This window comes from Zonotrichia leucophrys, chromosome Z, assembly GCF_028769735.1.
Source record: "Zonotrichia leucophrys gambelii isolate GWCS_2022_RI chromosome Z, RI_Zleu_2.0, whole genome shotgun sequence".
Lineage (NCBI taxonomy): Eukaryota > Metazoa > Chordata > Aves > Passeriformes > Passerellidae > Zonotrichia > Zonotrichia leucophrys.
In genome coordinates, this window is record NC_088200.1 from 59658913 (window position 1) to 59681526 (window position 22614).

The window sequence follows — 22614 nt, forward strand, 5'->3', positions numbered from 1 at the left end:
TAAAAAATGCAATAAAGTAAATTACCTGCCTCTATGCAAAATTGAATAAGGTAAGGATTTAGGCAAGAGTCCATGAGGGTTTCTGTGATAATGCCTTTTTTCATTCTAATACTTTCAGTTGTATCTAGTGACCAGTGAATCAAATAATTTGAGTCAGTGGATCTCATGAACAGTCCTTGATAATTCTTTGATGGCAGGCCTATACTGGCAGTAATTAATATTGGCAACATGAGTGTTAATATTTGGTTTCCAATAACAGACAAATCATGTTCAGGTACATTTAGAAGGTAAATAGTGACACTTCTGGGGAGTTTCCTAACAGTCATGTGCTTCTCAGAGCATTTTTCTAAAGAAGCTGCTCTTTTCCAACTCTGCAAAAGTAACTTTGAAATTTGGTACCAAACCTAAAAGTATTTTAAATTTTATCAGGTGTTAGATACCATAATTGCAATATTTCTTATAGCTATGCAGCTCTTCAAGTTTTCAGGATGAAGTAAAACCATGAGTGAGAATGAAAATAATATCAGACAAATTCATAGGTGTTGGTTAAAAAAGTTGGATAAATACAGTTTTTATTTTGCTTACTCTGCTGTGTACAGCAGTATATTCACATTACTTTTTTTAAGAATTTGAAGAAATCTTCCTAAGTTGAAAAATAGTCTCAATTCTCTAAAAAAAAGGACATTGTTAAAGAAATTTGTTTTCTTGAGTTACTGAGCTAATATCAGAATCTGACATAGTACCCTATTGCAAGGACAAGGATGATGGCATAAGAAGGATGGCATAAACTACCAGTGTCAAACTCCACACTGACTTTCTCTGCATAGGAAACTGGTGTCTTGAATCTTTTAATTTTCTTATAATACTTTTCTATTGTGATTATACCCACAACCAAATCTCAGCTCTCCCCCCTGAGGTGCTAAATATCTCCACATTTCTCTGAGGGCCACAGAAGAAACAAACACTTTTTTGATGAGCAATCCAGCTACAACAACTAGTTACAGCAATTGTGAAATATTTGTATTGGCTGCTTTCTGTCCTGGCTCCAGGGTAGCCCAGCTCTTCTGTGATTTGCCTAAGAAGCCCGTCCTGCCTTGCAGCAATGGAAGAAACGGATTTCTCTCAGATGGTATTAGAGCTGGTGAGCAGATGAATTGCCCCAAACTTTTAACCCTTACCATGGTGTGGGGTCCAATACGCAAAGGTAAATCCTGAAGAAGTGTACATTTCAATGGATTGTTTAAGGCTGTGTCTGGAACATATTCTGGTGTATAATAAAATTTTATTTCTGCAACAATTCAGTCCCAGCAAAAAATAGCATTGGCAACTGGCAGTGTCCTTTCTTCTTGCCTGCTAGTGACTGTATGTCAAGATAACGATGCATGCGGCGTGCATAGAGAACAGAATAAGCATTACCAGCAAGCTGTTACAAATGTGTAATATAACTGTTCTGCTCTAAAATCTTTAATGTATTGCCCTCACCACACCAGTCTGCTCTTCTGGGTGTGCTTGACCAATTTCAGCTCAGGGTGCATTATGGATGATGTATAAATGCATATCTGTCAAATTGCTGAGTAAGTGCTGAAGGTGGAGGGAGTGGAAGGAAGGTTTGCAGAAAACACCAAGCTAAAAAGTTGAGCCTTACAACTTTTAATTAACTTCATGATCATTTGTATTAGTGTTCATGATTCCTAAGGCAATTCACCCTGTTTCAAAAGAGTTTATACTTAATCTTCCCATCATATGAGAGACTGTACTTGGAACTGCCAGAGTGTCCTCATGCCATACAAGTGTATGGAGCATAGATGTACCTGCAGTCAGCTCAAAATTAAAAATCACTACTTATGGAGCTCATTTACCTTTTAGAAAGGCAGGGCTTGGAAGATAAGGTACAGCCCTGATCTGACACTGCATTGTACTTCAGAGGGGCTGGGCCACCATTTCCATCAGCACAGTGTTGCAGTGCTTCACAGGAGCACAGCTTTGGAATACTGCATGCCTTTTTCTGTCATACAAGATAGACTGGCCCAAGTCACAGCTCATCCTGGCAAATCATCCCAGCCAGCAGAGCAGGCTGGCTGCAGCTCTTTGTTAGTAAATCCCTGCTCTTGTCCTAAACAGACAATGCTGCTGCATGCTTTTTCAACATTTTTTTCCTCACAGACACCTACATTTGAGGAAAGGGATACATTTACATAATTTGAATACATGATATGTCTAATGAGGAAGAAAAGTAAGAATTATCAGCACTCCTTGTTCAAAATATATACTAAATGTCAGCAGGAAATAAATTTAAAACTATCCATTTAGTATTCTATAAATGTCACTCTGCCTTCAGTCCATTTTGAAAGGGTGAAATACTGCTGAAGACAGTGAAGCTATTACTGACTGAAAAATGATGAAAGGGCAGAAACTAGAGTTTCATGTTTTCCAGAGGTAGAAAGGCATCTATCTTTTGTAAAAAAGGGTTTAACACAAAAATTGTTTTATATTAGTGGCAATCCATAGCTGAATGTGATTATTTTAGGCAGCAGATGTGGGAAGAAACATAAGAATAATTCTAAAGCTACACAGAATTTCGCCTGCTATCTTGTCTGTTAAGATTTCTTTGTTAAATATTCCAACTATAATGAATGCAGAAAAGGGTTAATCCAACGCATGGTGTTGGAAAAATATAGAATGTGATGGGTTTGTACTTGGCACATCATGCTTTGAGGTTACTTAGAAGTGGGGAGATCTGTTTCTCTCTTTTTAAAGATAATTTCTGTTTCATCTGCACTGCATTTCTGTTCACCTGATTTGGTTTAGTTCCTATTTAAATAGTAATGGTTGCAGAACATTGTTTGACTAATTGGCCTGATTTCACTGTATATGTTTAATGAATACAGTGGTAAATGATTTGTGTAAATAGTTAAAGGAGTATCCTAGGTGTTCTACACTTTTAAATCTTGATTTTATTACTTATGAATAGAACTTTTCAAGAGTATGGGACTAGAACTCTCAGCTTTCTGGAGAATAACTGATGAGACTGATGAGAACAACTGAGAATGACTGATGAGAAAATGGTTCTTTCTTTATTTTTATTTTTTTTTTCTTCTCATAGACAAAAGCAATTCATGAGAATGGTTCTGATCATTTGCAAGAGTAGAGAATATGCCCCAGAGAAGCAACTGTCTTGAACACACATTTTTAGAAAAATTCAAGAATCTTTGAGCTGCTCTCAAGGAAGATTGCTTAACAAAGAAGATGCTTGAAGAGTAGGCTTCCTGACAGTGTAAGACTCATTGATTCAGTACAATTCTGCAGAGTTAAGAAGAAATTTCTTATCTTACAAGGGATCTGATACAATTTCTCAGCTTGACTGCTTGCAGTTTCCGTCTGAAATCACCGTTTCTTGCTTGAAATACTGTCTGTTTCCTTGATCTGACTCTGTTCTCTCATAAAAGAAATCATTAACTGTATTCATATATGTCCAGCTCAGTTAGATCCCTTGGAAATAAACCAGCACAGATTTATTTTCCCCCAGCATTCATTTCACAGTATTGCAGAGGGCTGCCTAGTTTGTCCACTTCTTCTGGTGTACTGCAGAAAATCTCTTTCATCTGTCCTTGGATAGTCACCGCTGGTAGATCATCACCTGGAGGGTTTGGAGCAGGCTGGTGAGGCTTCTCCTTGAAGATCAGGGACTTAACCTTCTTCATTCTAAGCCAAGTGGAGGAACATCTTGTCATGCAAATGGAATACAGGTATTGGTTGGTCCACACCACATTTTATTTCCAGACGTTAACAGTTAATTCTCACTTTTTCCTTTGAACCACAGAAGTTTAATAAACTAGTTTATTGCAGTGTCATCACAAGGAAAAAACTTAAACAGTACAACTTTCTAGTAGGAGCAATGACTTTTTTTACACTACTGAATCCAAATCTGAAAGGTGGGTGATTTATATGAGATAAAAAATTGTTTTTATAAAATGTGAGAGAAGTGCTGTAAGAACTCAGGCTGTGGGGGGGATCTATTGCTCCTTGCTGGAGTCAAGGGTAAATGTCTATGGACTGTAGTAAGGTTATAATGTTCTCTTGCATTCAAGACCCTTCTAGTATTCTGTTATCAGTAAAGCTACTGTCTTTCCACTTCATTTTCTACCACTTGACATGACAACTAAGTTACTATAAGGCAAATGATAAACATTGACATAAATTTATCTGTTTCAGTGGAGCTGGACCAATTTGTACTCTCTGGAGGGATGACCTTTGGTACATAAATACATCACATCTTGCAAAATTTTATCACTGGCATTTTGGTTCCTGTAACAAATGAGCATCTTGGAGCTGACCTTTTTCATGAAGCAAAATTCCAAGTATTACCATCAGAATATCTCATTCTCTTCCTAAAATAACATATACGCCAACAAAACAAACAATGAAGTTAATAAATGTTAAAAACAAAAAAGGAAGAAAAAATGTCATATGACAAAACTGTTTAAACAAAAGTTTATAAATATCTTCTATGTACATGCAGGTATTTTCATCTAAAGCATCTTCTCCCTTACTTTAGCTTCTTTGGAAAATCATAGTACATGTTCTCTATCCACACAAGAACAATGGATGTACTATTTCTTTACCAATCTAAATCTCTTCAGTTTTTCACTGTTCAAAAGACATGTATTATTTACAATTTATTTCTGCTTTTTTGTATAATGTCTCACTCAGCTTTGTGTACAGGAATCTAGGCAAGCTACTCAGAATGTTCTCTGAACTACTTTTTCCTAAAGGTGTGCCATAAATTGACATGATAAGTTTCTGGTTCTGTAATATAGGCATGTCAAGTGACATGTCAAGGACATTCATGTTTTTTAAAGGAATACTTAGATGGATTTTCAATTTGGACCTAAAAGAGTTCAGTTGAGCTTCACAGGGTTCTTGGTTTTTCCCCTTTCCACAAATCATTATATACAAAATCCAGTTAATTTCAGTGGGGTTGAACACAGTGAGTGAGAAGGTGGTTTCAGAAATCATAATTTTAAGGGTATAAAACAATTGCTGTGAACTTCCTGTGCACCAACAGGTGGTACAGGCTGTTACTTTAGATAATTTGGAAATACTGAAGTTGATCAGATCCCTTTTTTCCAGTATCTTTCCCTGTTGTTTTACCTTTCTCCCACTCATACTTGTTGCCAGAAAAATTCCTTCTGTAGAATTGTGCAGCCATTAATGTTGGAAGAGACCTCTAGGATGAGCAGACCAAAAATTAGCCCAGAACCACCACAAGGAAGTGAATGATTCAGAGATAACAAAATGGATTGCTCCAGATGTTAGGTATTGTTCATCCAAAGAAAAATGTAGAAAGTTCCAGACAATTTCAACATTGTCACCATAAGTGGCACCAGGACTTCATTCAAAGAGACAAATGTACAAATTTGACCTGCAGGTAAGCAGCATTTGTTTCTCGTCCCCACTCCTATATAAGTCAATTTGGTCTCAAAACTCGTTGTTAAGACTACTCAATTCTTTGCAAGAGAACAAAATAAATGTGTCCTTTTGAAAGCCAGTTACTTGATTCAACGGCAAGATTTCACTTTGGATCAACTTATTCCCAGTTATGACTCTCTGAATATAAAACTGCATTTTCAGTGGTCATTCAAACACGTGACTTCGACATTTTCAGTGCAGGACAAAGCTGATTCCCTTATATCTTACAAAGGAGAAAGTAAAAAATGTTGAACAAATCAAGTTGCTGCTCTCCCTACACATCCCTTCTGGCAATGTATGGGTATTGATTTATTAGTGAGTAGCTCATGTCCTGCAAAGGTGAGCTCATTGTCACTACTTGTATCTGACTGACCTGGATGCAGGACGGAGTTAAAGTGTGAATGATTAAAACTATCCATCTGATTTGCTGAGACATATAGGTAAATTTGGCAAAGGAGATATAATCTGTATTTCAGCCTGCACATCACAAAGTGCTACTACATATATCAGAGAACAGGAAATACCTGATTTCACAAATTTAGGTCACTTTATTAGTTTAAGGTGGAAGAGTCATGTATAGCTGTGTCTTAAAATACAAGAGGTTAAGATTCAGGACAGGACTGGGAGACAACAGCTCTATACATTACTTTACAGCTAGAGCAAGGACTCCAAAAACAAGCCATGAGTGCTTAAATGGGATTCTGAATCAACAAGACAGACTTAATTTAAAAATTCTGTTGCCTGCTAAGTTTATAAAAGTACCTGTACAAAAAAGGACATCTATTACTCACTCTTCTGTCATCTGTGCTTTATCATAAGACCCGAGCACCCCATTATATTTGGAATTTTTATCATGGAAAAAGAAAAAAATTATCCATAGCTCTTCAAACTCTGGTAAATTAATTCTATTCTGGAGAATCTCTGAAGAAAAATTCTGGAGAACATTTTCAATTTAATTTTATGGATTATGCATATTGAAAGAGCAAGCACTTGCCAACATATCTATACAAATAAATAAGTAATATTTGTAATATGTAGTAATATGTAGTTCTTTCCTTGTCTTTACTGGATTCCATATTTATAGTGGATTGTGTTGCACAGAGCAAACTCTAAATACTTCCTCAGTTGTGCAAATCAGAAGAGACTGGCTGGGAATTGAGAGTAATGCTCTCTACATCCTCAGGCATGCCTGGTCTTATCACTGGACCCACACAAAGAGGAAAAGTATTGGACCTTTCATCTAAATTTTCACAGCCTGTATGTTCTGGGACCAAGATGCCAAACGGAAGTCTGCAAGCAGCCTCCTTCATGTTCTGTGTAGGTGTCCGTGTTGCTGCACATTGCCTGTGTGCAAAGAGAAAGGTACATAAATCGGTGCAATGGGCCTGCATCAGTCCTAGGTATAAATCAGTGATCACAGAAATGTGGAATTGTTTAGATTGGAAAATACCTGTAAGATCAGGAAATCCAGCTGTACTTACAACATTGACTGATCATACAACAAGAATCAGCTTTGGCTGAGGTACAGTCATATAAACCCTCTTTTGGGCCAGGGAGGTTTCAGGACTGTTTATAATTCTTTTTGATGCCTTTCTGGTTTTGCTGAGTATATCAGGGATGCTAATTATGTGGATGGAAAGGAAATATAACCCTGGATTAGGGGCCAGCAGTCCTTACTAATTTTTCCCTCTATAATTCTGGCTCACATGGAGGCAGACACAAGAATGTAAAGGTGGGATGTTGTCTCCAGACAAATTTGATATTTCTGAAATCTGGTGATTGAATTGGTGTGAGAGAATTATATCTGTTGAAGCAATGCACATTGAATACTATTATAAGGTTTTTGTGATACTTTTCTTCTTTGGAGTTTCAGCTCATTTTTAATAGAGCTTCATTGCATGGTTAGATAATTTATTTGCTGCTGTTTGGTTCTTCTTCTCTATCATGTCTTTATTCACAATTTTAAAACGTGAATACTGAATGGCTCGATGCATTTCCAGATCCAAAAGAAGACATATTTAATTCTCAGGAAATTTCATGCCTAGTACTTGCGCAAAGCCAACAGTATGCTCTGCTGAACTGAGTTTATCAATGTCTGATTATGCCAGCTTAGCTCTGCCAGTCTCCTAAGCAGTTTAATCATTAGGAGAGCACCTCTGCATCTTATGGTCACTCAGAGTTTGTGAACACTTCCTTGATATTTTGGGATTTTTTGGTGTAAGAATAACTATGGCCACAAGTAGCAGAATCAGACTCTGGGTTTTTTTGACATTCCTATTTAGTATGGAATGTGATTACATCATCAGTAATAGCTCTGATGATGGTTGCATTAGGTCTTTTCATCACTGTGTAATGTCTCATTGTCAGAATTTACATAACTCTGGTGTAAAGATGAAACAGAATACAAGTTTATTCCTCAGCAAAGAGACTGTTTGTTAATGGTCATAATATCAGAACTATTAGAAGAAAATTCATCCAAACTTATTGAAAAAATTGCTGCTGCAAGTGTAGACTCTTAAATAGTTATAGCACCACTGATTTATAATTGTTGGGAATTGTAAAAATTTCTGTAATTTTAAATGCAACATATTAACTGTGATTTTTACATCTATGTTATTGAAGAAAAATATTATCTTAATGCAAACTGAAAACATAGAAAGTTCATCTGTTTATAGTTCATCTGTTATTTCCCTAGTCTTTTACTTATTTGCAACAAACATTGAATATGAGGATCTTCAACACATATAAGTGGTCACTGCTGAGTCCCTGAACTAGATATGAGGTTGATGGCTTTAGGGAGTCCAAGGGAGGATGTTGCTTCATTTTGAGATAACCTGGCAATATATCAGCTCCAAACAGTTTTAATTGCTTAATCTTCTCTTTAAAATGAAGACCAACTTTAACAAAGAAGAAAAGTAGTAAGCCAGTGATAGTTAACACGGATTTTGGTTTTGGTCATTTGTGGGTTTTTTGTGTGTGTGAGGGGTTGGGGTTATTCCTGGTTATTTGATCCTTCTCTTGCTTTTCTGCAGGAAATACCCAAACAAAATGTAAAGCCAAGAAATAGTAAAAACAACAGAAAAGAGGCTCTGAATGTACTTATTGATTTAACTTGATTTAACACAGAGAGGTCTACATTATTTTGAGATTTATGTATAAAATTTCTTTAACTGCTCACACCAGAATAAAGCAGTGAATGAACCATGACCAGTCTTGTATAGATAAGAAGGGGAGGGAAGGGAAGTTCCGGGAAGGGAAGGGAAGTTCTGGGAAGTTCTGGGAAGGGAAAAGAAGATAAGTATTTAAGTATTAGATAATATTTACTAGAAATTTACATGATCCATTTCCTACCTACTAGTCACTATATTTTCTAATATGAACTTATAGACTAAAAGCTATGAGGAAAGAGTTAAAGGAAATTTAGTGTACAATTATCAATTAAAGCCTTGAAAGAAAATAGATAAAAATGCAGGGAAAGAGTAGAATTATTTAAACATCAGTGGCAATTGCTATCCACAAGACACGAGAGTCAGGATGGTTCAGAGGAGCAATGCCCAGGGAGGAGAGCAGCTGAGCAACAGGGTGAGAGCACTGCCAGGAGTCCTGTGGGTGGGTGGATAGATTAAAGACTGCAAAGTAAAAGGATTTGCTCTGGAGGGAGCAAAGGGAGGTCTCATAGGGTCACAAATGCTAAGGCACCAAAAGTACAGTGAAGCAGCACAACAGCAAAATATACACTTTGCCACTAAGAAAACAAAGCAAAAACAAAATCTTCAGAAAGATCACAAGGCCACTTCTTTATGCTTCTGTAAGAAATTAGACAGAAACCACTTCAGATCACCACTAGAAATACCAAAGGAAAAGGTGAAAATAAAGTGATATTAATTTTACAGGAGCTTTGCTCAAAGCCAGCACACCATGAGAATATCTGTGATGTGCTCAGACATTCAAGGACATTAGCCCTTATCCCAGGTGATAGCATCCCAGTGTACCACCTAGCAGCAAAGACAGAAGGCCAGACAAGAAAGTTCATCCAGATCAAGGCTGTCTGTCATTGACAGATAGAAATTAAACTGCTGCTTTTGGCCTGATCCATATCACTCTGAATGTCCTCCTTCTACCTGACAGAAGCTTGCTCTTCAACTTCATTGCTGCCAAATGGGATGACATTTAAATTTGACATTTCTTGATGTAAGAGAAAAGGAAAGTACTTGAAGCAAGCTTTTCCAGGAAAATCTTTTACTTTGAATGTCTCTCATTACCAAGGAGAGATAAAAAGGGGCATCTTTGTGGCATGCAAGTCACAGCAGCGGGAGGGCTTTCTTAGAGATGGCACTGGAGCCAGTTCATTTTTCCTGTTACCAAAGTCCCGTCCCTTCCCTTCCCTTCCCTTCCCTTCCCTTCCCTTCCCTTCCCTTCCCTTCCCTTCCCTTCCCTTCCCTTCCCTTCCCTTCCCTTCCCTTCCCTTCCCTTCCCTTCCCTTCCCTTCCCTTCCCTTCCCTTCCCTTCCCTTCCCTTCCCTTCCCTTCCCTTCCCTTCCCTTCCCTTCCCGGAACTTCCCGGAACTTCCCTTCCCTTCCCGGAACTTCCCTTCCCTTCCCTTCCCGGAACTTCCCTTCCCGGAACTTCCCTTCCCTTCCCTTCCCGGAACTTCCCGGAACTTCCCTTCCCTTCCCGGAACTTCCCTTCCCGGAACTTCCCTTCCCCTTCTTATCTATACAAGACTGCCCATGGATCCTGCTGCAGTTGGAGACACTAGGGATGAAGACCAAAAGGTTGTGACAAAAGGACATTGGATTTAGAGGTCTGTTAGCTCCTCAACCTGAATTTCCTTTTCTATTTCCCCTGAAAATATGATTTTAAAATCTTATCCGGTTTTCCACTCACTATAAAGAAAGTGCTCTGGCAGATTTAATTTCATGTTTGCTGTGGGTGACTGCTAAGTTGACTTTTTGTTATCTTAATTTGTTTTTTTCCTTGGTACAAATAATACAAAGGCCTCTTACTGTCAATAAGAGATTCCATTTGTTGATTTAAGGAGAAGACTGTGTTGTCTGTAATATTTTTATTACCTTAAATTAGCTGTTTAAATAAAATTGTTGACTTAAAAGGATCCAGTAATACAAGAAGAGAGAACGAATGTTACTCTGTTACAGTAATGGCTATTACTGTTTCAAATTTATTGGTCCGGAATACAATAAGAGCCACAATGGATTGCTTAAAATCATTCAAAGAACTGTTAATACATTAAAATATGAATATTTAGTGCAGGTCATTAACCTTGATAATTTACCTTAAAATAACTTTGAACTGGCTTGATTTTGATTAGTTTCTAATGGAGCTTGAATCATCTAGATGTTAATGTTCCCTGTATGGCTGCCAGGTTGTTGAGGTATTATCACATTGATAATTATTCTTTCACCACTCTTATAAACTTGAGACATGCTCGAAGGAAAGAATAATTGTGCCCACACCACATTTACGCCTAGGGTTCTTTTTAGTAAAGCTTTTAAAAATATCAAGCACAGGCAAGCCTATGATATCCCCAGGCCCTCAGGCAATCAACCTTGAAGCTTGCCTAACCCTGAGAGCACTGAAGTTTTCCAAATTTCTAAAATTTCAGCTGTGACACTGAATTGTTGTCTTCTTATATTGTGCAAAACAATATGGAAACATACTGTTCCAGTCCCATTTTTAGGTTTGGGGTTTTTTTTTTTGTTTTGGTTTTTTTTTGGTTTTTTTTTTTTATTGGTTTTTTTTTTTTTTTTTTTATTGTTTTTTTAATAGTACAATTAAATTGGATTTGACTGTCTTCTGTTCTCTATGTTGAAATTGTTTCTTTCCCAGGACAGCCTTTCTCACAGAATCTAGAATCCAAGCCCATCCTACAAGGTGCTCATTTATGTTTTGGTATTAGTGTAGGACAGAGGCATTAGCCTAAGCAGACACAAAGGGAAAGGAAAATATTTGGGATGGGAGACTTGCAGTCCTGTACAGAAAACTCCTAGATATTCATGATATGCTGTAAGTGAGTTTGATTTTCATGTTATTTGTTACTTTTACGGTAGGAAAATGTGGGTTAAAAAAAAAAGCTATCAACTGTCATTTTATAGTAAAGAGAACATGGAAAATTCAATTAAGGAAGTTTTAAACATGGGTTGAGTTAGTGATATTCTTACAAGGAAATGATTGAAGTTTAAAGGAAATGTCCTGAATTAGGATAAACAGAGAAAAAGGTGGAAGAAGCCAGGAGAGAAACACTGACAACAAGAGATCTGACCAACAAAACATCACCAATCATCACAGATTGTCTTGTATTGGACACCAGCCAGCCTGTGAAGAAAGTTTTGTGACATCTTCTGTCCCTAGATGTGTTTCTTTCTACAGGACTGGAATGCTTAAAATATTAAATTAGGTATGCAATAGCAAAACGAGTAATGTATTTGTTTGCAAGAAGAAACAGTAAATAGAGAATAGTAGAAGGTAAAGAATTAGAAAATGCATTTGGATACAAAGTTTTGGTTTGCAAGAACTCAGCGTACCTCTTCATGAAATGGTAAATTATTATAACTGATATCAGAAAAATGTATTTGGAAGGAACTAGGTATTTTTGTTTTACTCCAAGAGATCCTAAACTCCTGATTGCCAGTATAGCATATTATGTAATCTCAAAGAATATGGAAAAAACCATTTTCCCACCAAGACTTCAGTTTCAAAGCAGAAAAGAAGGAAGAAGAAATAAAAATTTTTTTAAAAAGTATTTCCATTTGATTAGCATGAACTGGATTGATGCATGAGAAGAATTCATTTGTTCAGTTGCACAGCTAGGATTTTCTGGAGCTGAAAAATTCAGCCTAGGGATTTTGGATCCCAAAACAGTGAGTTAATTCTACCTCAGTTTTAGCCTTCAATAAGATTTTGTCCTTCAGCATTATCTATCTATTGAAAGGTTAGAAAGTGTTTCATTTTCTTAACAAGGTCCCCAAAAGCTACCTCTGTAGGCTACATTTCACAGCAGCCTTTTCTCTTAACCAGCTTCAGTCTAGCAAGCTGTTTTTGATTAATTTCTTCTGTGGTACTCCTTTTTGCACAAGCCTCTCTTTCAGCCCCAGGACATCTCTTTAGGACTCAACATTGTGGTTGCCTTTTTTCCACCATTTTGCTCAGTGAAGGACAGCGTACCTAGCTAACACAAGGTGGTATTGGAGTTCTTTTATTCTCATGAGTGCATTGAAATATATTGCTAACACCATGTTTCATGTATAACCAATTTAAGAATAGTTGTATGACCTAAAATTATTTATCATCTCTTTGAAGAATACAGTATTACTCAGTTTGAAGTAGTTTGCCAACTCTTTCAACGTTCAACATCCTTCTTGAAAACACAACAAACTGCTCTAAAACCCTTACAGCCATTTTAAATATGTGAGCATTGTTAGGATAACAATGAAGACAGAAAATAAAAGGTTGGAAGATTAGATGGAGAGAACGCAACACTTGAATTTGGCCGTACTTTTAAGTTAATGAGAGGGGAGAGCTACTGAAGCACAAAAGAATATCAAAAGTTGTTGCTATTTGATAGGCGTTTCTAAGTTTTCTATGGACGGTTTCAGAAATATTTCCTCCAACTGTTTTTTGAGGTATTAAACACAGGATCAGGCAGGGAAACCACAGGCTAAACATTCAGAAAGCTGCCTTTGTTTGCTCTTGATTTTGTTTGCCAGGATGCATGGTAAAATGAGATTTTTACAAGACTGTTTGATGTTGTTTCAGAGAAGAAGCAGGTGATTATGACTTACATTAAGAATTGAACATGGTGGGTTATTTCAGTAGGCTATCATGACAAAACTTCAACATGACTGACATTCTCATTGTGCTTGAGAGTGATAGGTGGGTGGCATCCTGAAAAACTGTTCTTTGTGCTGTTAACATGATACCTTTTAATTGATATATCATTTCTTTCTCCAACAGCAACCCAAGAAATGATACGAATTGATTAAAATCTGTTCAGAAGGAGCTGTTATTTTAGAAAACTTTGATTTGTTCCACATAGTGGTGTCTAAATAACATATTCCAACATAATGACTCCTCTTTCTTCAAGCATACAAAATATCTGAAAAGCAGCAGAAAAAAATATATGTGAGAGCTTTTAAGTTACAGGTTCAGTTTCATGTTTATAAAAGTATGAGAGGAAATAAAGACAGTGAAAAATGCTTTATATATCTGAACATCATTCCTAAATTCTGAGATATTCCCCCTTACCATTGCAGTGATTAGATTTTCTTTGTTAAACTTTCTTATATTGTTTTGTAGCGCACTGATTTGCATTACAAGGTGTGGTGATAAAGGCAGAGAAGTAAAACTGAAGTGACCAGCATTCTCTATAAAAGTACAGTGAAAAAATTTTGGAAATTTCCTAAACATGCATTGCTATTACATGTCTTCTGTTTATCACATCATTTTGTCAAAAACGTTAAATTTCCTGCACATAAATGGCCATGCTTGTCATGAACAGACAATTTTCAGGCTCATAAATGTCTTGCTTTTAGAGTTTCTAGTGGAATATTTACATTTTTGCTTTTCAACCTTTTTTTCAATTTTTTCCATTCTGAAATGAATGGCAATTCAATTAAATCTCTTTCCTCCTCTGGCTTCTTGGAAAATCTCCATATCCCACCATGAATAAAGGGGACACACTATTCTGCTAATTTTCTTGGGAATAATTCTCTTCCTTAAGCTATTGCTTTACCAAGATATTGTACTGAGATTTGACACAAAAAATCAGCGAATGAGTAACCATGAGCATATGAGATTATGTGCACACTCTGGAGAGGAAAAGCACCTATCACCTCCACAGCCCCCAAAAATATTTCTGCATCTACTGTTCTCACTCATTTAAAGATGTTTTTGTTTTAAAAATTTTTTTCCCCCAACAAAAAACTCTGGCTTCCCTGGTTTTCAATAGGAATCCCCTTTCATTGAGTCTTTCCACTCTCTGGTTTCTTGGGAAGATCTCTAATGTCCCTCCTGTGAAAACCATTGCATGGAACCAATAATTCCATTCTGTTTCTTTAACACACCAGTTAACCTGTAAGGAAAAATAGACTGGTTTTCGCCGCTGCATTCAGCCTGAGAGTTTTGAAATATGGATTTTCCATTTTTTTGTCGGCCCATAAGAAAGGCTGTCTTCCTTCAGAATGTGAAATGTAGGACCACAATAACAAACTAGACTTCTGCTGAAGTGCCACTGTGCAACTGTAATTGATTTGTAGTCTGAAATATACACTTTTTCAGAGAAAATGTTAAGATTGTCCTATAGTTGCTTTGGATACCTCCACTACCTCATTATCTAAATCTGTTTTCAAAAAGCTAGTTATTACATCACCAAAACATGAGACAGCCGTTTGTATCTTGTTGGGACTCTGACTGATTACAGCAGCCAACTGCTGAGGATGAGGATGTCTGCAGCTTGATCTCAATACTAGATGTGGACCTGTTTTTTTTTAGGGAACTGTAAAATTGGAGCATTATAAAAATTTATACTCTGGAAACCCTAGTCACAAATCGATACAGGGCTTGCAAGGGTTTTTCAGGGTGAAGAGAGAGATGAGAATGTTGACCTCAAGTTTAAAAGGCTTGATTTATTATTTTATGATACATATTGCATTATGACTATACTAATAGGAACAGAGAGTAAGTTCTCAGAATGCAGGCTACACTAAGAATAGAAAGTAAATCCAAACATTCACCCAAGACCAATCACAGATCCACCTGTTGCATTCCACAGCAGCAGATAATCACTGTTTACATTTTGCTGCTGAGGCCACAGCTTCTCAGAAAGGGGAAAAATCCTAAAGAAAGGATTTTTCACAAAAGATGTCTGTGACATTTCACTTTTTAAAATTCTAATAAATTAAAAAGATAAATGCTGGTGTGGAATGAATAGGAAATTTCTTCACCTGTAAAACATACAATTCTATCAAATCATTAAAACAATCTTACAGTATAAGAAAATACAAAAACAATGCAAAGAAAATTCAAGTCCAAGCAGCTGAGTTTCAGGAAAATGTCCATGGACTGAAGATGTTCCTCTTGGACATATGTGAAAGTCCTTTTTGGTCCTGGAACAGGCTTGCTGCAGAGAAGTCCATCAACAGTTATCGAAAGCCATTGACAGTCATCAAACAATTTCAAACAATTTTGAGACAATTTCTGAAATGTCCTAGCCCCACATCCCTTTATTGAACAACTTTGGGCTGAAGCCAATTTTTGGCCCTTCAATGCTTCAGAGCTGCTGCCAGCTATTTCAATTTTTCAATTTTTTTTTTTTTTTTTTTTTTTTTTTTTTTTTTTTTTTTTTTTTTTTTTTTTTGGTGATCAAAAAGAGCAGCAGCAGCAGAGCAGCCCGAGAGAGGCCCTGGGGGGCCCTGGCCCATGGACGGACCAGGAACCCCAAAGCTGGCCTACAAAAGATGGGCCAGGACCGGTAGGGGAAACCACAACCCCCACAGACAACAAGAAGCCCGACAGCGGCCATGGCCCAGGGATCTGGGCCCAACAGCCCAGGCCAAACCCACGAAGCAGGCTCTGCATTCCCACAGGCTGCGCCCCGCTGCTAGCACAATGGTAGAACGGGTGGTGAGACGCTTCTTTTCCCCTAAATCACCAAGGCATGCCAGCAGTGAGGGAATAGAAGGAGCCCCAAGAACTCTCATCTCGGGTCTAGGAATGTTTGTTCCCCACAGCAAGCAAGCCATGATCTCTTCCTGGTGCGCCCTCTGCCTCTGCAATGCAAATACAACAGGCGTGTCTCCCATCTGCCTCACGGCACCACCCCCTAGGGGCTGGGGACCAAAGGCAGAACTTTCGGGACCCACCTGCCCCTCGTCGCTGGGGCGCAAGAGGGGCGGCAGAGATGGCAACCTCCAAGGGGCAGCAACTGACCAAACACCCCCCAGCCCGCCGAGAATGCTGATCTTGAAAGCAGGCAGGCGGGCTGCCCCTGCCCCCAGCTGTCGGGCCGTGCCTGCTCCATGGAAGGAGCGGCTGGCGCCCTCTTTCTCTGTCCCAGCTGCAGGGGCAGCCCTGGGACAACCCGAAACACTCGGGGGGGAAATCGCGCTGGTTGCAAAAGTTGCCGCGACAGTTGCTGCTGGGAGCGGCGGGACTGCAGGCTGCTCCGAGGGTCCCGCGGGTTCGGCGGCATTTTCAGCATCGTCCTGAACAGGGACTGGCTCGGTTTGAGGCGGCGGGGCTGGCACGGCGGAGCTGCGGGGAGGGGCGGCGGCGGAGGATCGCTGTTGCTTAGCAACATCGGCGCAGGCGCAGGGAGCGGTGTTTCTGAGCCCTCAGGCGCAGGCGGGGAAGCTGGCGGAGGTGCGGGCGGGAGCGCCCGGGGAGGCGGCGGCTGGGCGGATCTGGGAGGTGCTCGTGGCACTGGCCGGGCGGGGCCCGCAGGGCTGCCAGGGATGGTGCTCGCAGCGCTGGCCGGGGTGGTGCCGCCCACTCCCATACCCCCGGAGACAGAGAAGGGGGGGGGGGAAGACCGCTCCAACTGAGCATGCTCCGAAGACGCAGACAGAAAACTTCTTTGCCTTGCAGTGAAATTTCACTCCCCTGGTGCGATTCAGGGGGGCTGGAAAACAGCAGATCCTCTGCCAAAAGGTCTGCTCCTGCTGGAGACGGGGGGAATGGAGCTTGTCCCTTGCAGTTAGCAATCCAGGGAAAACCAGCTGCTCTCCATTTCAAAATAGAAAAGAGTACATAGAAGAAGACTGGGCAAACGTGGGGGAATCCCACACCAAGGTCCCAAGCGCATTGGAAAATGGATTCTATGCACTCCTATACGAAAACACCCAGGGCATATAGTGCATCCGTAAAGAACACAAAAAGCTTTGCCCATCGAAAAAGCTCACAGCAATCTGTCTCCAACAGGAGAATTCCATCCTCTTCATCCCATTTTTGCCAGAGGGGAATAAGATTCTCCTCTGAAAGAGAGAAATGTACCTCATCCTCTATTGGAGACGTCCCCCATATCAGCCGCCACAAACTACGAAGGGCTGCATCTTCAGGAAGGGAAAAGCCAACAGTACCTTTTGAAAGAGTCCAGCTTGCTCTGGCCAGCTCCATGGTGCTGCTGCTCTTTCCAAACATCTTCCTGGAGGCTTTTGAGAATTCTGGTTCTCTTCGTGGTCAGCCTTGGCTGTGAACTCTGTCAAAATCAGGATCTTCAGTTTTTCAGCTCCTGGCTAGAATCCACTTCTGTGGTCACTTGTGAAGCAACCATCAATGCCACACATTCGGGGTTTACCCAGTGCAGCAATTTGCTCCTCTGGGGTCTCACTAATTGATGGTTTTTGTTCTCAGTCGGGGTTCACCAGTTGTTACAAGGCTTGCAAGGGTTTTTCAGGGTGAAGAGAGAGATGAGAATCTTGACGTCATGTTCAGAAGCCTTGATTTATTATTTTATGATACATATTACATTATGACTATACTAATAGGAACAGAGAGAAAGTTCTCAGAATGCAGGCCACACTAAGAATAGAAAAAGAATGAATAACAAAGTTCTGTGTCCAGCCAGAAAGCAAGAACAGCTCTGCTGTTAGTGGTCAGTAAATCCAAACATTCACCCAAGACCAATCACGTATCCACCTGTTTCATTCCACAGCAGCAGATAACCATTGTTTACATTTTGTTGCTGAGGCCACAGCTTCTCAGAAAGGGGGAAAAGCCTAAAGAAAGGATTTTTCACAAAAGATATCTGTGACAACCTATTATAATAAATCATCAGGAATTGGCTTGATAAATCAGGACAGAATTAATTAATTCTGAGGGGTGAGAGAGGTGTAAGCATTCAGGTGCCTCCTTATGTTTTCATTGGCTATTTTTGCATTGTACAAGATAAATTCATTTACGTGTAAATAAACAGTATTAGGACATTGAAAGTAAGTGGACATAAATGAATCAGATTGAAAAAACCAGATTTTAAAAATCCTGCAAGAAATGTCAGGTATTATATGAGTTCCCCCAAAGCTTCTTTTAAAGTAACCCTCATTAAACGTGAAGTCCAGTTAAAATGACCTAAATATTTTTCAGGCATGTGAGCTTCTCTTGTAAAAGCTTTTGCTCAAAGAAATTATCTTCTGTTGTAAAAGCTTTTGCTCAAAGAAATTATCTAGTCCATGACTGTTTTTTTTGTTGATGTAATTATCTTAGGGTAAAATTGTTGAATGAAGAGACAAGCCCCAACAATTCATAATTATACATATTCTTTGCAAAGATATCTTCCGGTGAAAATGAAAACGTCTTCTTGTGTCCAAATGTTTTTCTAGATTTATATAAAATGTAGAAGGACAAGATGAATGGCTCTTCCTTGTTCACTCATATGCCAGTTTCTTCTTTTTCCCTATTCAGATAAAAGTCATGAAATGAGTCTCATGCTATATAACTGCTATTCATAGCCCAGTTTCATTCCAAAGTGTTTTTTTCATTCCAGAAAGACAAAGCAAGGAAACAGAAATGCAAGCTGGAAGGAAAAGTGGAGAAGGCTTAAACGAGGAGGTCAATTTATGACATTTTTACAGGGCAAATGTCTACACAAGTAAAGAGCTCTTACACTGATTTGTGTGATTTTCACAATTTCTCAGTATTATTTGTGTCTTATATATTTATGATGCTAGGAGGCCACTGTGGCCAAGCAATTTAAAAAATAGGAGGTCTGCTTAGAAGTGACCTTTCAGATACATATCACTTTGAAGCTTCACTTATACCCTTTAACCTTTAATTTTTTATGTAGGAAGGGCTTTGCTTGACATAAACAAGATTTTTCAGCACTCTGAGATTTATCTCGAATCTTTTAAAAAGAAATATGCTGATATTTTTAGAGAAAACAAATTTTTTGCCTGTCAGAACTTTGAACCTGACCATGCTCACAGCTGCAAGCATGCCATCAGAACAGCCCCACAACCTATCTTCCAACCTGAAATGAGAGAAGCAGGATTTGGGCCCCCACAGTTTGATACTTAGACACTGGTGTTTTTTCAGCATTGATAACAGCTGAATACCATTCCTGAATCAAGAGCTCTATTTCTAAATGTAGTGCTTTTTACATATATAATTTACTAAAGTTGTTTTTTGTCACCTTAACTAAATTCTTGTGTTCTCCTGTCTCATGGTCATTTTAACATACATCAAAGTACATTTTTTCTAGGTTATGATTTTCTCTTTTTTTTCTCTTTTAACAGACATTTTTCCTATGTCCTGCTGTAATCTAAAATTTTGTTATATTTCAGTAATACTCATGAGACAAAAGTTAAATCAAAGCTGCTGAGGATTCTGCTGTGGATTTTACCTTGGAAAACTGTAAGGATTATGACTATTAGCAGGGGAATCTAAAATAGTAAGCAATTTTCCCTTATTTTTTTCCCAGAAAGATGCAGAGTCCATAAATGAGAGTTGGAAATTCACACAGCTGTTAGAGGAGAAGGTTTATTTTGGTGTATTTTCTTTCATGGGTAATGTCTTATAAAAATTTGGAATTTTTATTTCATGGAAACATGAAATAAAATTTAATTCCTATCTTATGTCTGTGTGTCTGTACTTTGTTCTGACCAAAGTGGTTGAAAAATAAATATGCATACTTTGAAAGTTGTTATGAAAATCTAAGAGCAAAAGATGGTAAGATTTTTTTTAAAGACAATTAGGAAGTAGACATTCTTCAGCCTTTTTTTTTTAACTTTGCTTTACTTTGTAAGCAGGCATAAAAATTTGCAGGTTTGAAACTTTTTCATCTTGATGCAGTTTTATGTCAGACTCCTTCAATGCAGAATGAATATATTACTTTTCTGTGTGAGTCTTTCTAGTACACATGTTTTGAAGAATGTCTGTACAGCCCAAGAATAGGAAAGATTGCCTGAGGTAGCACATTTCAATGTACATTTCCCAGAGCTTGAAAAATCCATAATGGGATTATTTTTTTTTGGTATTAACTAATTTTTTTTCAGAAACATAAAATTTATATTATCTCTGTGTGGAGTGTCTAAAAATATTTTAAAAGCTATATATTTCTGAGCCTAAAGTCAAGTATAGAAAATTTTTTGTCATCCTCAACATTGAGGAGGGATTTTCATTCACCAGAAATTGTATGTTTGCAGTAAGAAAAGCATGATGTTGACAATGGTAGATGCTTTTCAGTTATTAGTGTTGTGAAAAGTGTTTTGGGAACTCCTCTCTTTGGTCTACATTTCTATATTTGGTCCAGAAACCCAAGTGATCTTTTTCCCAATTTACATACTCATCATGGAGAACCACAGTGTGTGATCAGGCTCTTAATGGCTGAATCCATATTCTGTCTCTTTTATTAACTGGAGTGTCCAGGTTTTGCCACTTCCTTTTCATCCAGGTTTTAAAATGCAAAATTCACCTGTTCTGGGTGAAGCTACCAAGAGGCAGAATCTTGCTAAGGAAAACTGTTCCAGGACCTGGCATTCTTCTCCTTCTTCCATTACCCACTATCTATTCATGCTGAGCTTAAACTGTTTCTTTTCCATTACTGATATCATACTCCTTTCATTTTAATTTGGCTGGTTTTTAATAAGGCCTTTGCTAATGTCACAACCACTTAACAAGCCACCAGTGTCACTCAGACATGAACATACTATATTAAGATTGAATTAGTAATTCTGGTTCCAATGGAATAAAGAGTTATTTTGGTATATATTTTATGGGGTAACACTTGACATATGAACCTTGTAGTCTAATTATTGCTTTTTAATGATTTGCTATAAGTAAATACATTTTACTTCATGTCTGTTTGAAAGGTTGTGCCTCATGAGATCAACATGAGCAGCCTTTCCATCTGTGTGGTGTGTTTGTTTGAATTTCAGTCTCATATTCCACCCCCTGTATTTTGTGACCTGAGATATATATAATGGGGTCAGTGAAGTTAATATTATTGTTAGTCCAGGAACATAGAAAACCTCAACTGAGTGCAGCAGTTGGTCCTGCAGAATTGCAGAATTGACAACAGCTAGATGAGACTGTGTCATACAGCACAAGTAACTGTATAGAAATCCACATAGCATGAAACACGTCACTGCTGGATCTATTTTCATAGATAGTGGTCCTTGTAGCCTTGAGGGAACCAATCCAAGAAAACACTTTTTCAGATATACTATGGGCTCATTACTGGACAAAATTTGACTGTTCATCCCTTTGGTTACTGGCAATACTTATGTGATGGGCTCTGCACTCACTCCTTTGTTAATTCTTGTAATAAATCCCTTCTTATTTATACTGGTGACATGGCATGGAGGGCAATGGACAGATGGAAAACTTATTAACTCCTGATCTCACAGGTAGGCTTCTGCAAACTGGCTAGGAAATGTCTACCAGCATCATGCTGCATTCTTTGTAAATACATCAATTGGTAATCCCAAACATATATGTACATGCACATTCATAAAGTACAGAGATCAGTGTTTGCAGGACTGCAATAGGAAACAGTTTCCTGCGTTACCTGTAGAACACAAGAATACCTGATGTTTTTTATTAATTGCCATCTTTGTTCTTCATGCTGGAATATAGCCCTTTGTAGAAGTGCCCACTATACTCAACCTGTTTTCTTCAATTGTCAGTTGACTTCCCTCTCTACATTTAACATACAAGCTTTCTACTTTATGTCATAAATATGACATCAGCAGTCATATTTATACACAGATTTAATCCTCATCATGCTGTTGTTCCCTTCCCCTTCCCTTTCCCCTTCCCCCTCCCCCTTCCCTTACCCCTTCTTGTGATAGTCCATTACATAAAGTAAATTTTAAAAAATGTTAGAATACAGCAGTGAGCTTCTTTAGCACACAGATATTAATATCCTCCCATTTTTGTTTTAATACCTGATGTTTTTCTGCCCTATTATGTCAAGTATGGTTTAGTTATTTTATCTTATTTTTTACTATCCTCTCTCAAGTCTTCATATTTGCATACCTGTCAAGAGTTGATCTTAACCTTTGACTGCTTAGGTACAGACATCACTGACATGGTTTCCTCTTTGTTCCAAACTTTCCACCTTCTTAATGTTTCTCCTTATATTTCTCAACTGTTAAAAACAACAAGACTGAAACCAACATTTTTATTGCTAGTTTG

The 22614-nt window shown here is 38.3% G+C and overlaps 1 protein-coding gene across 1 annotated transcript; it reads right to left on the reverse strand.

Moving 5' to 3' along the window:
• Window positions 1-15199: 15199 nt before the first annotated feature.
• On the reverse strand, window positions 15200-17976 carry LOC135459740 (uncharacterized). Its single transcript, XM_064736041.1, has 2 exons — window positions 16347-17976; window positions 15200-16253 (listed from the first exon to the last, which is right to left on the reverse strand). Exons 1-2 carry the CDS (start codon window positions 16979-16981, stop codon window positions 16181-16183), a joined length of 708 nt encoding a protein of 235 aa, XP_064592111.1. The 5' UTR covers window positions 16982-17976; the 3' UTR covers window positions 15200-16180.
• Window positions 17977-22614: the final 4638 nt, after the last annotated feature.